General features: G+C 41.4%; 1 protein-coding gene across 1 annotated transcript; it reads right to left on the bottom strand.

The window, feature by feature from the left end:
• Positions 1-2578: 2578 nt before the first annotated feature.
• Positions 2579-18635, bottom strand: UGDH (UDP-glucose 6-dehydrogenase). The gene is made up of 12 exons (XM_014957792.1): positions 18468-18635; positions 17589-17757; positions 15571-15672; positions 13982-14182; positions 13699-13896; positions 13041-13188; positions 11745-11839; positions 8583-8713; positions 7609-7742; positions 6358-6449; positions 6157-6267; positions 2579-5535 (listed from the first exon to the last, which is right to left on the bottom strand). The coding sequence occupies exons 2-12, from the start codon at positions 17748-17750 to the stop codon at positions 5425-5427; spliced, it is 1485 nt and encodes a 494-aa protein (XP_014813278.1). The 5' UTR covers positions 17751-17757; positions 18468-18635; the 3' UTR covers positions 2579-5424.
• Between the last annotated feature and the right edge of the window lie 71 nt (positions 18636-18706).

The following is an 18706-nucleotide window of genomic DNA, read 5'->3' as shown; positions in this document are numbered from 1 at the left end:
GGGGGTGGTGGTTGTGCTTGATTGGTCTGGTTACCTGCCCTGCTTGTTACATCTGAACACAGAGAAGCGAAGGCGTCGTGGATGAAATGTGGAATCCATTACGTATCGTACGGAGCTCAAGCAGAAATGAAAGTGTGGCTCATGGTATAGTAGCAGCTGGAAAGGCTCCTCTTTACAGTCATGATAGTTCAAAGTGCCTCTCTCCCTAATAGTCCTCAGTTGTCTGCTGTGGACATTAGATACAGGTTTTCAACTGGCTTAAGCTGTATCTTCATGGAGTTATTTGGGAAAAGTGCCGGGAATTTGTTATCTGGTCCCAACCTGTCATCATGCAGGTAATCCTGTGGCCAGCTGTAGTACTTGTCTAAATTACTGCAGTCTATATGAAGAAGAGAGGACCCTCAGCCCACCCCATACTCAGCAAGATGTTAGAAGTAAGGCAGCTAATTAGCAAGTTAATATATAGAAGAAACCTGGTATTGTTGTGAACAACAAAAAATCAGATTATACCACTGAGACCAGTGACTCAAATTGACACTTCACAAAATGAAACATAGCAGTAGGCTGATGTAGCTAAGGCTATACAGAGAAAAATAGCCTTAAACTAGAAGGAATGTGCTAATTAAACAGTATAATGGAAGCGTAAATTAGGGGAAGAGAAACCTGAGACACGAAGGAACAGAGCAACAGCAATCTTAATAGCTGTACTTTGTAAAGGCAGAGAGAAAGGCAAGGCTTCTTTTTTTTTAATTAAAAAAAAAATTTCAAATAATAATAAATTTTAAAATTTTAATTAAAAAAAGTCTGACCACTACTCTTGGAAAGAGTAGCCATACTTTGAGCCTAAACCACCCTGCCTCAGCTGCAGTACACTGAATACCAGAGCAGCAGAAGTAAGGAAATGCAATGCTCCCCCCCAGCAGCAGGCAAGGCAGGGAGGGGAGGGCGCAACCTTAACTCCAGGTTGCCCACACATTTAACAGCTGCCAGCCTTTATTAGAGGTTGCTGCTATAAATAATGGCTCTGACTTGCCCACAGAGCAGATTTAACAGAATATTACTGTAGCTTTTGCCAAGTTAACTGCTCTTTCAGCGTATCGTGACCAGAAATGGGGAAAAGTGAATTCTGAGTCATACAATTATTATCAAACTCTGACAAGAGGACATTGCACAGTAATTATCCGTGACTTCTTTACAGAGAGAGAAATAATGCTTCTGGAAACACAGTCCAATGTTATTTAATGTTAAAATTATTTTATGAATTGCTGCTGGGGGATGGTTTGGGAGATGATCTCACTTTTACACAACTGTCTGCCAGCTGGTACCAAGTTTCAGAGCTACGTAAGCTATTTTGTAAGGGCATGTTTTGCTGTGGTTTCTGAGAAAAGCAGTCACATTTTGATTTCATAGATGACTTCTTGTTTGTTTGTTTTTAAGAGTTTTTGAGGACCTCTCACAATTTATATGTAAAAATGACAAGTTTTAAAGTGTTTTTTTTAAGTTAAGAAGTCCTGCTTTTGCAGCCATCTTCCTTCCCTATTGCCCATTCAGCTTTTCCATAACTGTTTGCGAAAGCACCAAACTCTCACAGAACTCCTGGTTATAAAATCAGCACAGGTTTCGTAATTAGCTCAGTTTTGATTCTGATGAAGTTTTACATTTAGTGACATTTTCTTTATGTATGTCAAACACTTCATTCCGTCAGTTTGTTTCACAAAGCAGCCATAAAATATTTTAAGAACCATTAATCTTCCTTGCAGTCAGGAAAACATCAAACTGAGTTTTGGGAATATGATTTCACGTTGACACAAACACTTTAGAAGAATGAATAGTCTTTTTCAGCATCATTACATCTACCTACTACACTGGTGTGAAGTATAATTAAATGTTATGCAGCTGATTAGAGAGCACCTTCCAGTGACTTCAAGGCTTTAGGGTAAATCAGCAAAGCCAGAGTGTTCATTTAAGAATAATTTAAATTTTTTTCCTACTTGATCAATAATTAATATTGGTGTCCACATAAAAAGATGATGTCAAATATTTATGGTTCTTTACTACCACGTGGCAACTTATTGCAGATGTTTACCTTACAGTAGAAATTTTCAGCTCTTGGCTTGGAACAGAAAAAGCCAAGTAATGAAAACTGGCTCCGGTATTCTTAGAGCAATCATAGATAACCCATTATGCTTTCCTGCATTGTTTTAAAATTCATTTCCAACTCTAGCTGCTGAGCAAGATTAAGCCAGATCAACAGAAGAACCTCACATAAGAGAGCAAAGTGTAAATTTGTTGGCCAAAGTCTCACCCCTAACTGCTCCTATAGTAACTAGGCTCAGTCAAAAATGGGTTTGGTCCATTCACGTGCAATGTTCTTGCCTGGAAGCAGGCTAGTTTGAGCTGCACAAAGGGTTGAACACATACACAAAAGGAAGACAGTACATCTGGCCTGGCTTTTACATTCTATCTATGCACATCTTAATTTATGCCATCTATATCATACTATTCATAGGCTTGTACTAAAGATGGATTTGCCTCAGCTCTTGTATTCATACTGTTGCAGTGAAAAGAGTCTTATGGTGGGATTACATTTTATTAAGAACCCCATAAAAAAAGAACATCAGAGCACGGGAGTCCATTACTCACTTTACACAATTCTCATCAAGAATTATATGCTGTAAGATCCCATAGACAGACTCAATAGCATTAAACCCCATCCCTTACATGCACTACTCAAGCCTTCAAAGCAGCAATGCAAGTCATCTCCAATTCTTATTTCCCTGGCAACTGTGCGCTGAAGATTATGGCTTATGATTCACAGTGCTGTGAAAGCTTCTAAAGCTCATTCCTGTGCCCGTGGTAAGGTTCTCTGGCATATATGTAAGGTAGGTATTGCACTATCCTGAAGGCACCATCCACCAGCAGCTCTCCATCATGGATGTGATTCATCCCACAATCCGTGTCTCGCCAAAAGATTGCGGCCACCAAGAAAATAAGCTTAACTCTCCAAGACAGGAAGGGAAATGCCAGTACCAGTTTTACCCCTTCTTGCTCTTCAGAAAGCAGCCATCCCACTATGATGAAATTTCCCATTCTTTACCATCTTTATGATTAAGCCACAAGTCACTACCCAGGCTTTGACTAACTTGGCAGGAGAAACAGGGTAGGATTAGGGGTGTAGCACCAACTTCCTCAATCTCCTTAGAGAAGTATGTGAAAAGCCACTGGAATCCACTGTGCCACTGACCAGCCTTACAGCTCTTGCACATTCCTCACAGAAGCAACGCTTCACACAAGAGTTTAAGGGTTCAAACTGGTGAGGACAGGTCCCACACAGAGACACTGCTATTACAGCTGCGTGCAAGTTTCTGAATAGCATCCTGATTTTCCCTGCTCACCCTTCCTGTTAAGCTGAGCCCTGAAGCAGTGCTGTGCTGCCCCAAACATAGTTCAGGGCAAGAGATCCTTCAAGCACAACTTGTCTGTACCCTCTTCATCCCCAAGAGGTAACCAGCTTGCCCTCTCAGGTGCTCTGGGGGCAGAGGTAGTCAAGAAGATGCCTACCCTGCAGAGACAGGGTGATCTACCAGTCAGATTACAGTGCTTACCGACACCACAACTGGTGTCACAGGGTTGTCCCTGCTCTGTGGGTGTTGTGTGAAAGCAGCACTAGTGAATCGGGAAGAGAAGATGGCATAATGAAAGATGACAGTTTGATTTTAAGCCTCCATAATTCCCACTCACTTCGAGTGGCTTCTGTTGTACTTCCCACAGAAGAATCTTGTGATGAGGCAAAAAGCCCAAGGCGTATTTGCCCAAAGTGCTGAGTGATTGCTGAATAAGTCCCTGTTGTGGAAGCCATTAACTGTGGAATCTGAAGGCATCTGGTTCAAGGATCCAGCTGTTTCAGTCAGATAACGCTGTCTAACAGTTTGGGTAGACAATACAAGACAAGTTCCTTAAAACTTCAAGTATCTGTCCTAAAGCTTAAATTGTATCTACATTTCTGTGGGTAAATAGTTATGCTAATAGCACTCATTACCAAGACAACACTGATTTTACATTCTGCTTAACTATTAATATAGCGTACTCAAAGGGACACCTGTTGAGTACGTTCAGAAGGTATGGTGTGACTAGTTACAGGGTAATTCTCTAACATCTCAACACTACCATTATTCAACTAAGACATTCTTTGTAGTCTGAAACCCACTCATGGTCATCCTTCTCTATCCTCCCCTCCATTTCACAGCCCAACGCAACAAGCCAAACGCAAACTGTATCATCTCAAGGATTTTAATAGCACTGGCCCATTGAGAATAATAAAAACAAGTAGAAATTAAGTAATAGTAAAGGCAAAAAATATCAAAATAACATAGGAAATATTCATTCATGCTAATTAAATGAGGTAGCAAGCTGACTAACTTATGGGGCTGAATTTGTATTTTTAATGATTTCTTAACAGCAGAGAATAATTTCTGCAGATTCATTAAGAAAGCTGCTTTCAGATGAAGTACGTAAGCAGAAAGGAAGGAAAAAGATAACCATCAGGTAGCTTTGTAGCTAATATTTGCTTTCTACTTGGACTGACACCAAATTAGGTTAATTCTGCTTAAATTCAATTTTCAAACAAGCCGAACGCTCCTCTGCTGAAGACGGGTGGTATTGCTGTAACTTAGGGAAAAAAAAACTTGCCCCAGGAATCTGATTAGTTCAATAATTTATGTGGCTGCACATGGAATGTAGGCAAGACAACCAAAGAGTCAAAAGTAATGATCTGCCAGTGGATCAGTTCATAGGTGCTGGTCCACTGTTGCTGATTACATGATCGACACCTGCAGAATCATCTGGCCTCCCAACAGATGCAGCTGAGACCACGCCAGTGCCCACTGATCCCAGCCAGGGTCAGGGAACTGGTGTTGCAGTCACCTCTGTTTTCCAGCTCAACCCAAATCCTACCAAATTCACTTAGAACTTCTCTTTTGACTTCAGTGCCAGTTAGAGTGAGCATTTAACTGGGCAAAGAATTACCCAAGGAGAAAATTAAGAATCAGCGAGATCAAAATTCCTGATCACTGCCCATAACTGAACTCAAAGAGATGTTTCTATTTCTTTTGCTTTCATATCACTTGAAACATTTAAAGTGCAGTTTAGGAACATTTCTGGAAGCAGAAGTCTGCAGTTTGAAGGTAACTTTTCCACTTGAAAGATGATTCATTATTAAAAACAGGTCTGTACCATTTTCAGTAACCAAAAAATTGCTATAAAAATAGAGATTTGAAAATAGACTGAATTCACATGTACCAGGTACCATTTCTAGTGTAAAACTGGTTTTTAGTTTATGAAAAATATCTTTCCTTAAAAAAAGCGTAGGCTTACAGTTATTATCACTAAGAAGGTCAACAGAATTCCTTCGGTACCTATTAAACATTATACTCTAGGCTTCTTGACAGGTGGGTCCTGCAGGCTGAACTTGGGAATTTCACATGAAGAAGCAAAAGGAATTCTTTTGGCTGATACCTTCTTCCCAATTGTTTCAATCTGAAAGAGAAAGCACATTCAGGAAGTGAGTGTGGCAAACTATCAGAGTCCTGGCAGCCTGTAAGACATCTACAAACTAAGTCCAGGACCTTGACTACATTCCATGAACACTAGAATAACACAAGGCACAAAGCACAGCTCCCCCAGGGACAGTTTCTGGGATTAGAACTGCAAAGTGTTTTTTAAAAACATGTTTGCACAGGTGCCTGCTTTGCATATTTTAAGCTGCATCTTACTAATTTGGTCATTCATGTGCCTCAGCTTCCATAGGACCAGCAGAACAAATACCATAAAATGTTTCTGGGTATTCAGAAAGTGTGGGTTTGGCCTCCTTTGTCTAAAGATTTATATCCAGTAAATTAGGACAGAAGCAGCTGGGATGTTTTTGAAACAGATTCTGAAAGGCTAAAGGCAGCAAACTCCATATAAAAGAATGTATGTAACAAAGCTGACACACATTTAAGTGTGTACTGCAAAATTCAAACAGTAAGACAGATTCCCCCAGTTTTTAGGTCAGACTACTGTAAATCCCTTGCCACTCAGTCATTGAAGAGCAAAAGCAAGAGGGATCAGAGAGCAGAAGGAAAGGAACATAAGAAGCAACATCACCCAGCTGATTACCTGGAAGCCAATCACTTGTAGCTCATTGTGAAGATCATCTAGAACTCTCCTGCCATCAAAGATAAATGCAGGCTTCAGCATCTTCTTATGAATACGTTCATAATCCAACTCCTGTAAAGGGAAATTATAGTAGACAGAATAGGTAAATAGCATAACACTCCCTCTTTTTATTTCAGTTTAATTTTAAAATAGCATTTTTACCTTAAACATGTCCCATTCAGTGCAAATTACAAGGGCATGAGCTCCATCACAGGCTTCATAGGGATCTTTACTTATAGTGACCAACCGAGACACTGTAATAGAAAGAAAAAGTTTTTTGCTGCACACATCTTTAGCATCAGCCTAGTGCACTCCTGCCAAACTTGTCTCCTTCCTTGCCCTACTCAAACAAGGAGAGTTTCAGGTCACTCATCTAGAGATGCCTTCTGTCGAGACATTTGTCACTTTAATCTCACTTATTTAAAGAAAAGCAGTTTGTACCTGGCATCTGAAGGGAGTCAGGGCACTAAAAAGTTTGAAGTCAGGCATTCCAGTTTGATTTAAACAGTCAAGAGCATCTCTAGAATTCAAAGTTGCTGTGGAGTGCTCAAATGTCAGCTCTCACAAAGGTCACTGCCAGCACAACAGCAGCACATCACTGTTCCTGTTTAACACTCAGTTCACACTAGAGAAGATACGTGTCTCACTAGGGGCTGCCTTCATCCCTTGGCTGCCTCAGCAGCTGCCTAGAGGCAGCCCTCCCATTCCTCTCCCATTCAAGGAGATGTCAAATAGGGCACACCCTTCACTCTTCTTTGTCACAGCTCATTCCTCCATCATCTTCACCTCTAGAAGTCTGATTTACCATCTCCAGTCTTCTCCTCCCCACTAAGGAAAGGAAACAGAGATCCCCAATATCCCCTGCTTCTTCCCAATAAATTTCTAGTCATTGATGATTACTTCAAAGTCTTCCTGAATTTAAGAGAACAGATGAATTTATGAATTTGGAAGTGCTATGGGGGAGAAGAGAATACTCTACAGTGAATTCCAGACTTAGTTTCTTTATTTCTACTTCACATACACAAGCAAGAAGTAAGGCAAGAGGACTCAGGACACGGAGGAGCTGACAGAGCAACACTAGTTTTTCCAATTTGTAGATATTTTTCTCTCTTCCTTTTAATTAGCCAGAGAGAAAATCCTTCGCATGTATTCAAATGAATATTTATCAAAAGAAAGATACAATAGTACAGAATTAGCATTTATCTATAAAAGCTATGGGGAAAAGGGGAAGAGTTACAGTAATCCTCTGAGCCACAACAATCCTCTAGTAAGTGTAGCCAGCAGCACATCATTGCCATGGTGAAAACGAGAAAATGAATTTATAGTATTTAAGAGCCTGTGTATTTTGAAAATAGGGTGGGTTTTTCTTCTTGGGGGGAGTATGGGAAATAGGCTTTACATGAGCATTCTTACCTTGGTTATCTTCTGAAACACCTGGATGCGAGAGATCCAAGATGATTTGTTCCTTAGGTACTTTAGGATCGTAGATATGGAGCTTTGCTCCTTCATCCATTAAATACTTGCTAATGTAGATACTGGATGACTCTCTAGGGATGAGAATCAATCAGTTAGAGAACCAGATGGTGTGTTCTAAGTAACAAAAGTCTCCAAGTGTCATGATATGCCATGCCAGAACCTTTATACCAGCTTTATGTTAAACATCTCAGTGGTAATCCATGCCAGCAGCACACTTGAAGTCTTGAGGGAGGCCAAGGAAAGTAATATGAAAAACAAGTTTACACCTCACTTGCTGAATCATGCAAGAGAGATACCAAGCCCCAGGACTCCTATAAACCATAATTAGCAAGGCATCAATCTTATAAGCATTCCCCATGAACTGCAGTTGGAGAGAGTGGTATAAAGTTTGAGCTTCACAGGAAAACAGAATTAATCACCTTTGGGAAATAAAGCTGAAACCTTGGCTTCACATAGCCATTTAGAGTCAGTTGCAAAAATGTTTGTTTTCTTCTCTTGTGGAAAATGGAAGGACCCTGTCAAAATCTATCTTTGCTTACACAACGTAATAAGGACTTAATTGGTGCCCCAAGCCTGCCAGCATTTAAGACAAATTTAGACAATGCCCCGAGGAACACGTTTTAACTTTTGGTCAGCCCTGAAGCGGCCAGGCACTTCCAACTGAAAATATTCTATTCTTCTAGTTACCTGCTCTAGCTTCTGAATGATTCAGGTATGTTGTAGAGGTCAAGATCAATAGTCTCATCCATTTAAGAAAGACTAATCCTTGTTACAAATCAATTCAGTCACAGGAGATTAAGGGTTCTGTATCTGATCTGTTTTTATTAACACAATTAAATTGGGAGGTTTAGCTGCGTAGCTGATTAAGAGTACAGTGAATCCACATTAATGAACTGAATTTGCTTTCTTACCTTGTGTCCCCAGTGTCCTTTTTAAAGGCAAACCCTAAAATAGCGATCTTCTTATCAGTGACTGTATTGAACAAGCTGTCAATAATGCGGGAAGCAAATCTTCTTCTCTGATAATCATTCATGTCTATTACCTGAAGTTACATAAAATGTGATGGTACAGAAGGGAACCATTTTAAACTATAAACAGATTCTATTAACAATCAAGCCAAGCTACCCACACAAAAGTTTCACAGAGGCCTAAAAAATAAAGCTAAGTATTTTTACTCAGTATCAAAAGTAATTCAAAGAAAATCAGTTAATTTATCAAGTTTTGAGACAATTCCTATTTTAACTAGTGACTGTAAATGAATATGCACACATACTACCTTGCATTACCTAGTTCAAAGGCTAGGACTTTTTCCGATTGCCTTTTTTTTAAAAAAAAAAAAAAACAAACCCAAAACAAAACATAAAAACCCCAAACCAGCTTATAGTAGTCTAGGCAGAAACTTGGAAAGCAGCCCCATTGCCAGACCTACACTTCCTTACATGCCATGTGGAACAACTGTGAAAACATTTTTGTCCTTTCTAATCTGAACTAACAGATTTCAGTGCACAAATCTAGTGTGATCGAACCGGATGTTTAAGTGCTCCACTTCTGTTATTACATGAAAGTGGGTTCACTCAGTCTGATTGCTCCTGTACTTTCCTCTCAGCCTGCTTCATACTTTGATCTCTCAGTCCTTCACACACACAGGGCACTGGATCACTAGAAGAACAGGAAAGGTAGGTTCCCCCACCCCACTGTGGACTAGAAAAGTGTGGACTGCAAAAGAACTATACTTCCCTCTGTTTTGAGGCTTTCAACCCAAATCGAGAATTAACACAAGCAGCCTATGAAATGTAAGGTATAAACTACACAGTAGAAGGATACTGGTGAACAAAGTTTGAGGAAAAGAAATAAAAGTAATGAGATTTATGCAATTCAACAGGGTGGTGATGGGGAACATGGGTAACAGTTGACCAGGTAAGAGGGATGCATTTCTTCCTGTAGGTATATTTTCAAGTAATGAAGATTTCAGAATTAGAGACCCCTGTCCTATCGAAATGCCAGAGCAAATAATAGTTAGGATTCTGGGGCTGCTCTGATCAGCCTATCCTCCAGGATTTGCAGCCTGTCCTCAGACTGGTCTGAGGTCTCCCATGTGCGTGTGCTGGGATGAGCTGCTGACAGTGCAGGGCTCAGGCCACAAAGAAGGGGTTCACATGGTTGCTTATACAGGTGCACATGTATGTGCCTTATGTGACCTGAGCAGTGTGGGCTGGGGCAGACAGACCCCTGCAAGACGACAGCGAGGAAGCAGGAGGGGCAGGTAAGGGGTTGCGCCACATGAACACAGCGCCCTTTACCTTATGCTAACTTTGCAGCACCTGTTATATCTGATTTGTCCACAGCTTAATGAGCCACACAGAAACACTCTAAAGAGTTGCTCTTAAAAAAAAATAAGAGCATCAAAGCACTTAAAGCTACCTTGTTTACATGAACAATGCAACCTTTTAGGCTTTTGTTAAATAAAAACAACACATCCTCACAGGAAAGCTTAGATTTTCCTATGCCTTTGGGTTGCCAAGATACCAGATAGGTTGCAATTGGAGAAGGACCTTTGTGATCTCAAAGGATAAAGCCAAACCAATTTGTCTCTTTCAAGACAGTAACAATTTTTCCTTATTTGTCAAATTATCATTGAGGGAACATGGTTAGTTCCTACAGCTCCAGGGATTTCCTGTTGTCTGCTTACATCTTACATTGAGTAAAAGCAGTATTTCCTGAAGCAAATATCAGAACGTGGGGCTCCTCCTCCTTCCTACTGTGCCAACGCAGCCCAGCCCTGCACTGAACCCATCCTCTCCTGGATGCTTGCAGAAGGTTCAGGCAGTAGTTTGTCTCAGCTTCACTGATGTGATTGCAAGCCTCTCCACCATGGACTAGACTGTCCTAGCAAAGTACACTTTTTAAGGAAGATGTCAAACCAAATCCTCTTCAGAGCCAGGCAGCATAAACCCTATATTTTCCTTGTCTCAAGCAACTGATGTAAGAGTTACAGTTGCAAATAAGTAACTAGGCTGCTGCCTAGCCCCCCCTGGCTGAACAGGATGTAGAAAGCCACTGGACACCACCAGAGAATGTAAGAAGCTGACTAAAGTCACAGATATCACTGTGAAGCATGTCTGAGTTTTAGAAGCTGTTATGGAGGAGCTGTTAGTGAGATCCTCCAGCTTCAGGTAATTGGAAGGGAGTAACAGGGACCTTTTGGGGAATAGACCTTGCAAAGCGAATAGAGCCTAGATAACCACATCAACATGTACCACATGGCCACAACCATATAAACTACAGTAGAGGAAATACTGAACTTCAGCATGGATGTGGCACAACTGACCAATGATGAAAAAGTAATTATGAGTAGGCTGTTTATTTGGCAGCAGACTAGGATGAGGAAAAGTGGTGGGGGAAAAAAAAACATCCAAAAGGATGGCTGGAAAAAGGGAAAGCTGCTAACAAGGTGGGCAAATCAAGCACTTGGTATTCTGGGGGAATCTGCTAGACAGCCTTGTACTTGATCACCACAGCCTAAATCAGGACAATAAAGCTGTTCTTTTGATCATACCACATGTCAAAGCTGCTTCCCCAGTCAGGCCTGGGAAGAGGGGTGAGGTGCTTTCACTGGTTAGTAGGGAAACATTTGTTAGTACAGACTGAGCATCCTGGTACTGCTGTGTTGGTGCTAGGCCTAAGAACATCCACACCTTCCCAACCATTCCTAACATTAACCAGGGAACAGCAGCAGCAACCATGTTTATTTAAAAGAATGGCAAGTTCTGCTGAGTTCTTTCAGAAAAGGAACTCCCTGAGGAAGAGATCGTAAGCTCTGAATTCAAAGTGGACAGAGATAACCAAGTGCAAGAGGAAGACAGGACTCTGGACTTGCTTGTACTTCACATTTTCTACTGCTACTTCTAGACGACCTCCTAGCCCATTTGATCCAGACAACTTAATTCACCCCAAAAGAAGCCTAAGCACCCACAAGTATCAAATGCCAGTGTTAGGCTGAGGGACAAAGCTCAAAAGCTCAATGCTGAAGAAACAGGATCCTCTCAAAATAATCAGTGAAGAACAACTTGTACCTGTTGCCAGTAGCGGGCTACTTCAGGTAAGTTCAGCGCCTCACAGAGGTACACTAAATTCAAGACATCCTTCTGAAAACAGCTACCTCCAAACCCTGAAAGAGAAAATGGTTATTTTACAGGTGACTAAGGTACTATTCTAACCCAATCTTTGGAATAGAGTAGTTTTTGGCAATCATGGATATTATAATTATCATTGAGATGATTTTTCCCCGTATTTCATTGCTAGCAAATGAAAACCTTATGAATCTCTCAAAATCCAACTCCTGGACCTACCTACTTTGTCAGTTACAGAAGCCCTACAATCTACTTCAGGTCTCACTGAAGTCAATGGAAGTTTGAACCCAGTCTCAGGGTTAATAATAATAGAGCCCCTAGGTTTTGGGGTTTTTTTTATTACTACAAGCGAGTGGACAAGTTCCAGGGCTTGCTCTCTCCACACCTAGAGGTTTAGATTAATACTTCTCAGAACAAGTATGTTAAAATTAGGCTCTCTCCTCCTCCACCTCCAAATAGATGATTTAATTGCCAAGAATCAAAGACCACCACAGCTGACTAAGGGAAAACTGAGACAATTAGTAGAGGGATCCTTGACCCCTAGAACTTTGCTCGGGATCCCAGAAGCACCACACTGCAGAAGGAACTATAGTAACCCAATAGGAATTTTGGTCATGTATTTGCTACCTGCTTTTCACTCTTGCATAGACTCTAGGAGAGCTTGTATTTAAAGTCACACTTTCTATTTCTAGCATGAAGACTGTAGACATATAGATAAGCTTTAGTCTTGTTCCATAAGTTTGAAAGTTTGTTGTACTGATCACCACTTTATCAAATCTTACTCTAGTAAATCTTAGCAACTGAATTAATCCTACAAATTAGAAGTTGCCGGTCTCACACATTCTGACCTGGAGGCATCCCCTTCCTCAGGTGGCAGCAACACCAACAAAATTGCAGCAGTTACAGCTGGGAAGACATCTTACGGAGCACAATCACCAGGCATGTTTCAGAAAATTAAAGTTGCAACTTTTCAGAGTGCATGGTTTATCCTGTCTGGGACACTCGAAAGAACTCTCAGGTTTCAGATTGCCAGGGTCTAGAGCAACCTAAGTCCATGAGATTTTACCAGAAAAACCTGGTTTACACTAGTACTCTACAGTAATTTTTTTTTTGTTTGTTACACACACTCATGCTGTAGAAGATTTTAGACTGTCAGATCTATTCAAAACACTACTAGAAGACCCATTGCAGTATTAAACAGAAGCACAGAATAAAAAAAGAAAAGGATTTTTTATTTACCAACACTGGCTTTGAGAAACTTATTTCCAATTCTTTGGTCTGTTCCAATAGCTCTTGCTACTTCTTCAACATCTGCTCCTGTAGCTTCACACAGAGCACTGATTGAGTTAATGCTGCTGATTCTTTGGGCAAGGAAAGCATTAGCTGCCTGTAAATAATAATAATAATAAAAACCATAGTAAAGAGAGCTTGATTCTTTCAGAAAATAAGATGCCCACAGATCAAAGGGAGTTACTACTGGAAGGATTACTTTAGTATCCATGTAACTAACTCTGTTGAGATACAAAATGGTAACATAATTAGTTTAATACATAAATGCCAGCTATTGGAACCTAAGCAAAATAATGTAATGTTTAACTTGCAGAGTTTGAAATGCTGGAAATGCATCATAAAGATGGTAACCAGCTCCTTCAGCACTAGAAGTGTACTCTATTATAAATAACACAGCAATAAAAGCGAGAAAGTGATTTCATGGAAAGCTGATAACATCTATTAGCCCAACTGAGATAATAAGATTAATATCCTTTGACATATACACTGGGTCCTCCCAGCCTCATCTGGCTTTCCTTGCTGCATCACTCCCTGTCAGTGAACTTATGCTTCTGAGCTCTGTCTTGCTTGCACCTCATTGCAAACAACAGCAGTGAGTGACACTGACCAGTTTAGAAAGTTCTGATGACCAGGTATTGGTTGTGAGGATTTTTTCTTTGGGCACCCAGTGCTCATAAACAGCACAAAGAGCACGGACAGCTTTCTGTCCCTCTGGAGAATCATCTCCACCGATGAGCACTCTGTCTGGGTTCTTCAGGTCCTTGATGGCTGTTCCTTCTGCGAGGAACTCCGGGTTAGACAGCACCTACAGGCACAGAAATAAAGAACAACAGATAGAAGCCAAAAGCAACAACCAGCCTTTAAATACACAACTCAAAGCTTCTGCTTACCTGCAAATCCAAGTTAGGCTTAGTATTAGCATCAAATATTCGGCGAATGCTCTCCGCAGCACGTACTGGAACTGTGCTTTTCTCAGTGACAATTTTATAGCCATTGGAGTTTTGTACAATTCGCCTAGCACAAGCTTCAATGTATTTCAGATCAGCTGCTCGGCCTTTTCCCATGCCATAGGTCTTTGTAGGAGTGTTAACCTAGTTACAAATAACAGAGGTGGAAGAAATGTTGCAAGTATTAACACAAGAGCTGTTTGACAAGGTGAAATTGTTAAGAATGACACATATTTTCTCTCCCAGAGTCCAGCTTCCTCCTAGCCCAGAATTATTCTAGTTAACATATCAGATGAACAGCTATTAGCTTTCTCAATTACCCATTTTGTCTTCTAAAGAAAGCTTATTGGCCCTATTCAAATAGAATTTAAAACAAGAGAAATTCATAACAGGTCTCCATACTTCGATGAAACAGAGTCCATGTTCTGGAAACACCAGTAATTTCTTCATGATTAGAGCCAGCCACCTTCCCCGCCCTCCCCTCCCCCATCAGGAGTGCAAAAATTCACATTATAAGAATCTTGCAACTAGTAATGTAGTTACTGTTTGAACCCACTTTGCAGTGAAACCAAAGCGCAGAGCTGCTGAAAATTGCTATACTGAAGCCCACAGAAAAGGCAACATGAGGGAAAACACGTCATTTAGATTAAGACAGAGGGTCCTTTTCATTACAAACTGAAAGAAGAAACGGCAACAACATGTAAAACACAACAGCATTTTTTAAGCCAAGGACAGGTGGCAATATATGGCCTGCATTAGTGGCAGTCATCCAGGCAAGTAGCATTCATTTTAGACCTAATGAATGGAGAAAAATACTATCAGAAAGAGAGCTCTGTACTGAGGTGCCCTAACAAAGAGGAGCTCTCAGGAAAAGAGGACATAAGTAACAAAAATAACCCAACTGGGGCCTACCAAGATGAATTGCAATCAATTATTTTGGATTCTGCATTAGGAGCAACCTTCTAGATTATAAGAAGTCACACTGTTTATGTTTGACTGGATCCTCTTCTTAGTGGTACCAACAGCTTAGAAATATTAAAGATAAAAAAATATTAAAACTAGCTCCTCTTCTATTAATACACTTTTTAAAATAAAGCTTCTAAAGATAAGTCATCTTTGTAACCTAATAATGGGTAGATGATTTTGCTTCCTTATCTAGGAACTGTATTATTATTATTATTAAATGGATTTCAGTAGTACACTGCAATGAAAGATCTGCACTATATTCTGCTTTAAGACATAACACATCTAACCATGCTAAACATAAACATTTTAACTTTGATTTAGAGCCCATTCATTTGTCAAACATTCTGTTGGCTATAAAAAAAAATTAAAATAAAACACTTAGCATTTTTCCCCACAGGACACAGAAAGACAAGGAGAAAACTGCAACACAGTGACATGACATTGCTAACTGAATCTATATGACAAAACAAAGGCCTCTTCCTAACACAAGAGGAATACAGTAATTTGATAAGAAATAAAAATATAAAATATAAACACACACAACTACCTTCTCCCCATAAACTTACAGAAATAAATACAAGATCAGCTTCTCTAATGGCATCATCAATACTGGTAGAAAAGAAAAGGTTTCTTCCTCGACAGGACTCTACCACTTCTTTTAACCCTGGCTGGAAAAAAAAAGCAGAAAAAAAGCAGTTAAGGTTAATGCAGTTATAAGAACAGTAAACTGCATGCCCAAACAGCATATCATTTCAGATACAGAAAGCTTTCTTTCTCCTCAGTGTGGTATGTTTTCAGTCTGCCAGACACAAAGTAAGGTTTCTGTAGACTTACAAATACAAAAAAATCAAAACCCATTCTTTAATCAAAACACTCAAAATGCCGTCTGGAAGTTTTCAGCCATACTTGCACAATAACAAGACCACTCCTTTTGACAAGGACTCATGTTTGGATCAGATTAAACTTGTCATGGAACCACATCCGCAGCGTGGAAGAATCAGAGGCACAACTTGGTGAGATTTTTTTTCCAGAGACACATACTATGCCAGAATGCCTTCCCTTCTTTTAACACCTCCACTCAGACAAGAGGAGCAGGAGGCCATGTGTACACGAGCAATCCTCTGTATTAGAATGGTCTACAAAATTACTTAACTAACATATAGTTGTCATAGACAAAAGAAGCCTTTACTTTTTGTTTGAAAAATAAAGTAATACACTGTAACATATCTCCAACCTGAGAGACGCCTATCATGACATGAAATATCTGATTAAGTGCCAGAAAGGTAAAGGTTCACTAAAGGGAGAAAGAAAACAAAGCAGAACCTCTCTTATGCAAGACATTTTTTGCTGTCTCACTCTACACCAAATACCTACTTAAAAGGAAAACAAAGGTCAGAGCAGGCACAATAACACATGCTATAACCCATAAAGTGCTCCAGCTAAGGCCTTACTGGGATGCAAACAGAAAGGCAGCCTGCTAGACAATTGCTGACACTGGGAAGAAAAAACCCAAACCAAAAAATACAAAAAAGCCTCACTGCGCAACAGCTCAATTTTACAACTGTCTGAACTAATGCTTGGCAGTTTTTGTACATTCTTTGTAACTAAATGACATGATTCCAGGAAACAGATGTTGCGAGTTTGGGGTGTTTTTTTTAAAAAAAAAAAAACATGCCAAGACTAACTCTACTTTAACTCATTCAGTCTAAGTGTTTAGAGAAAACAAAGTACTTGCTTTCATGATCTTCTCACTGGATTCAGAAGACTTCTTAAAGCAAAAGAGTAACGGTTAGTACTAGGCAACATGCCTTGTCTTTGGAAACTGAGTAAAGATAAATTTTCACTTCCATTAAAGAAAAGAACTCTAACCTATAAAAACCTGTATGCACAAAAGAATGAAGGAAAAAAAAAGAGACCTGTTCTTTGAGGGTGAAAAAGAGTGAAAAGTAACAAGTGCCAAGAGAAGCAAAATAGAAACATGCTTTATATATCTTCAAATTAAAATCATTTTGTAATGAAGGAGTGACAGTGTCATACATTTAAAAATAAATTTTATGCAGCCTAGTCTTCCCAGGCCAGACTGAAGCTTTATTGTACAAGTGAATCAGGAACATGACTGTCCACATCTTACAACATGGTTAAAATGGGCAGCACAGATCAGATTTTGGCCGTATTCAGAATGGAAATAAAGCTTACCACTGAGTATTGCACATGTATATTATCCTACAACACAGCAGATAGTATCTATCATTATGATAGTATCTACATTATGATTAAAATGGGTCCCAAAAGAAAGCATGATTTAGCACAATTCGCTATATATATAGTTACATTTTTCCTTATTAGGCTCTTCATATATATAATCCCTAAAAATTTAGTAAGTCTGGTACAGGCAGGTAATTGAAAAAAATCTGGTTTAATGAGCAGTAGTGACAAGCAGCTGTCCCAGAATACTCTTTCTGAAGGACATCACTGTGTTACACTTACTAAGCTTCAGAAGTGGGCCATGTGGAAATGCCATGTGGTGGGAGGGAAGCAAATGCAACACTGGCTGGAAGACGAGACAAGGGAGGGACACATTTACCTCATAGATCGGGAGTGTATCTGAATTCCAGGCGTTGATCCTGGCCTCATTGACATCCACAACGGTCACTTTGATGTTGGGACACATCTGTGCAATAACGCTACAGGTTGGCCCACCAACATAACCAGCACCGATGCAGCAGATCTTCTTAATTTCAAACATGGTTGCTCTAGTAAGAGGAGGAGGAGGAGAATCAGGAGTTATAAATGAAAATACTTGCCAACAATTTAAGGAAATTGATGGGAATTTTTATTATGCTGCCACAGAGAGAAACATTTCATTTATTTATTTTTCACAGCTGATCTCTTGAAATGAACTGTAACTGCTCTCTCCTGCCCGGGAAGGTTTTAGAGCCCTGGAGCGCCAGCACACACAGACCACAGAGGAAGCCTTTTCTGTGGTGGCTTTGAAGGCTGCCAGCGTAAATACCACCCCCTCCGCCCGAGGAACTGCCGATGCCACGGCAGCCCCCGGCAGGAGCGGAGCCCTCTGCCACAGGCGCCGCACACCCCGGGGGAGGGAGGGCCGCAGCCCCCGCCGCCGGCAGAGCCCCGCCAGGCCGCGACCCCCGGGCCCGGCCCAGCTCCCGCCATCTCTCCAGAGCCCCTCGGCCGAGAAGGCGCGGAGGCCGCGACCCCCACTGCCGCCTCCTCCTCCCCGGTAGAGGGAGCGGGCCGGCAGCCCACCCCGCTCCTCGCCTCCCCGAGACCGACCCCCGCGGGCTCCATCCCCGGGAGCGGCGGAGAGCGGCTCCCGGGCCGCAACCCGGCCCCGCGCTCTGAGGGGAGGCGGGAAAGGCCGCCACCATCCCGGGGAGCCCCCAGAGAAAGCAGCGGGGGGACCCGCAGCCGGCACCGAAGCCGCAGCCCGCAGACTTACTTCCCGCCCCGCCGCAGATGGAACTGGAGGCGAGGATGCTCGGGCAGGCTCAGGGCGACGCTCCGCTACGAGCGAGGCGGCGGCGGCGGCGGCTATTTAAAGGGCCGCCGCGGGGCTGAGGCGGTTGTTTCATCCCGGGGACGCCGAGCGAGGCCGGCCCCGGCTCCTCCCTTCCCCCGGGGGGCGGAGGCGGCGCGGATCCCGCCCGCCTCACCGCCTCCCCGCCCCGCCGGCGAATG

The sequence above is a fragment of the Calidris pugnax genome, unplaced genomic scaffold (genome assembly GCF_001431845.1).
Source record: "Calidris pugnax isolate Ruff unplaced genomic scaffold, ASM143184v1 scaffold349, whole genome shotgun sequence".
NCBI lineage: Eukaryota > Metazoa > Chordata > Aves > Charadriiformes > Scolopacidae > Calidris > Calidris pugnax.
The sequence above is the reverse complement of the archived record's forward strand: the minus strand, read 5'-3'. Positions and strand labels throughout refer to the sequence as shown.

Excerpts from the sequence above, each read along its gene's own strand:
- UGDH (XM_014957792.1), bottom strand. The coding sequence starts at position 17,750 with ATGTTTGAAATTAAGAAGATCTGCTGCATCGGTGCTGGTTATGTTGGT. Across the intron at positions 15,673-17,588 it reads ATACACTCCCGATCTATGAG|CCAGGGTTAAAAGAAGTGGT; the intron begins GTAAATGTGTCC and ends TTTTTTTTCCAG. Across the intron at positions 5,536-6,156 it reads TACAAGTGATTGGCTTCCAG|ATTGAAACAATTGGGAAGAA; the intron begins GTAATCAGCTGG and ends TTTCTCTTTCAG.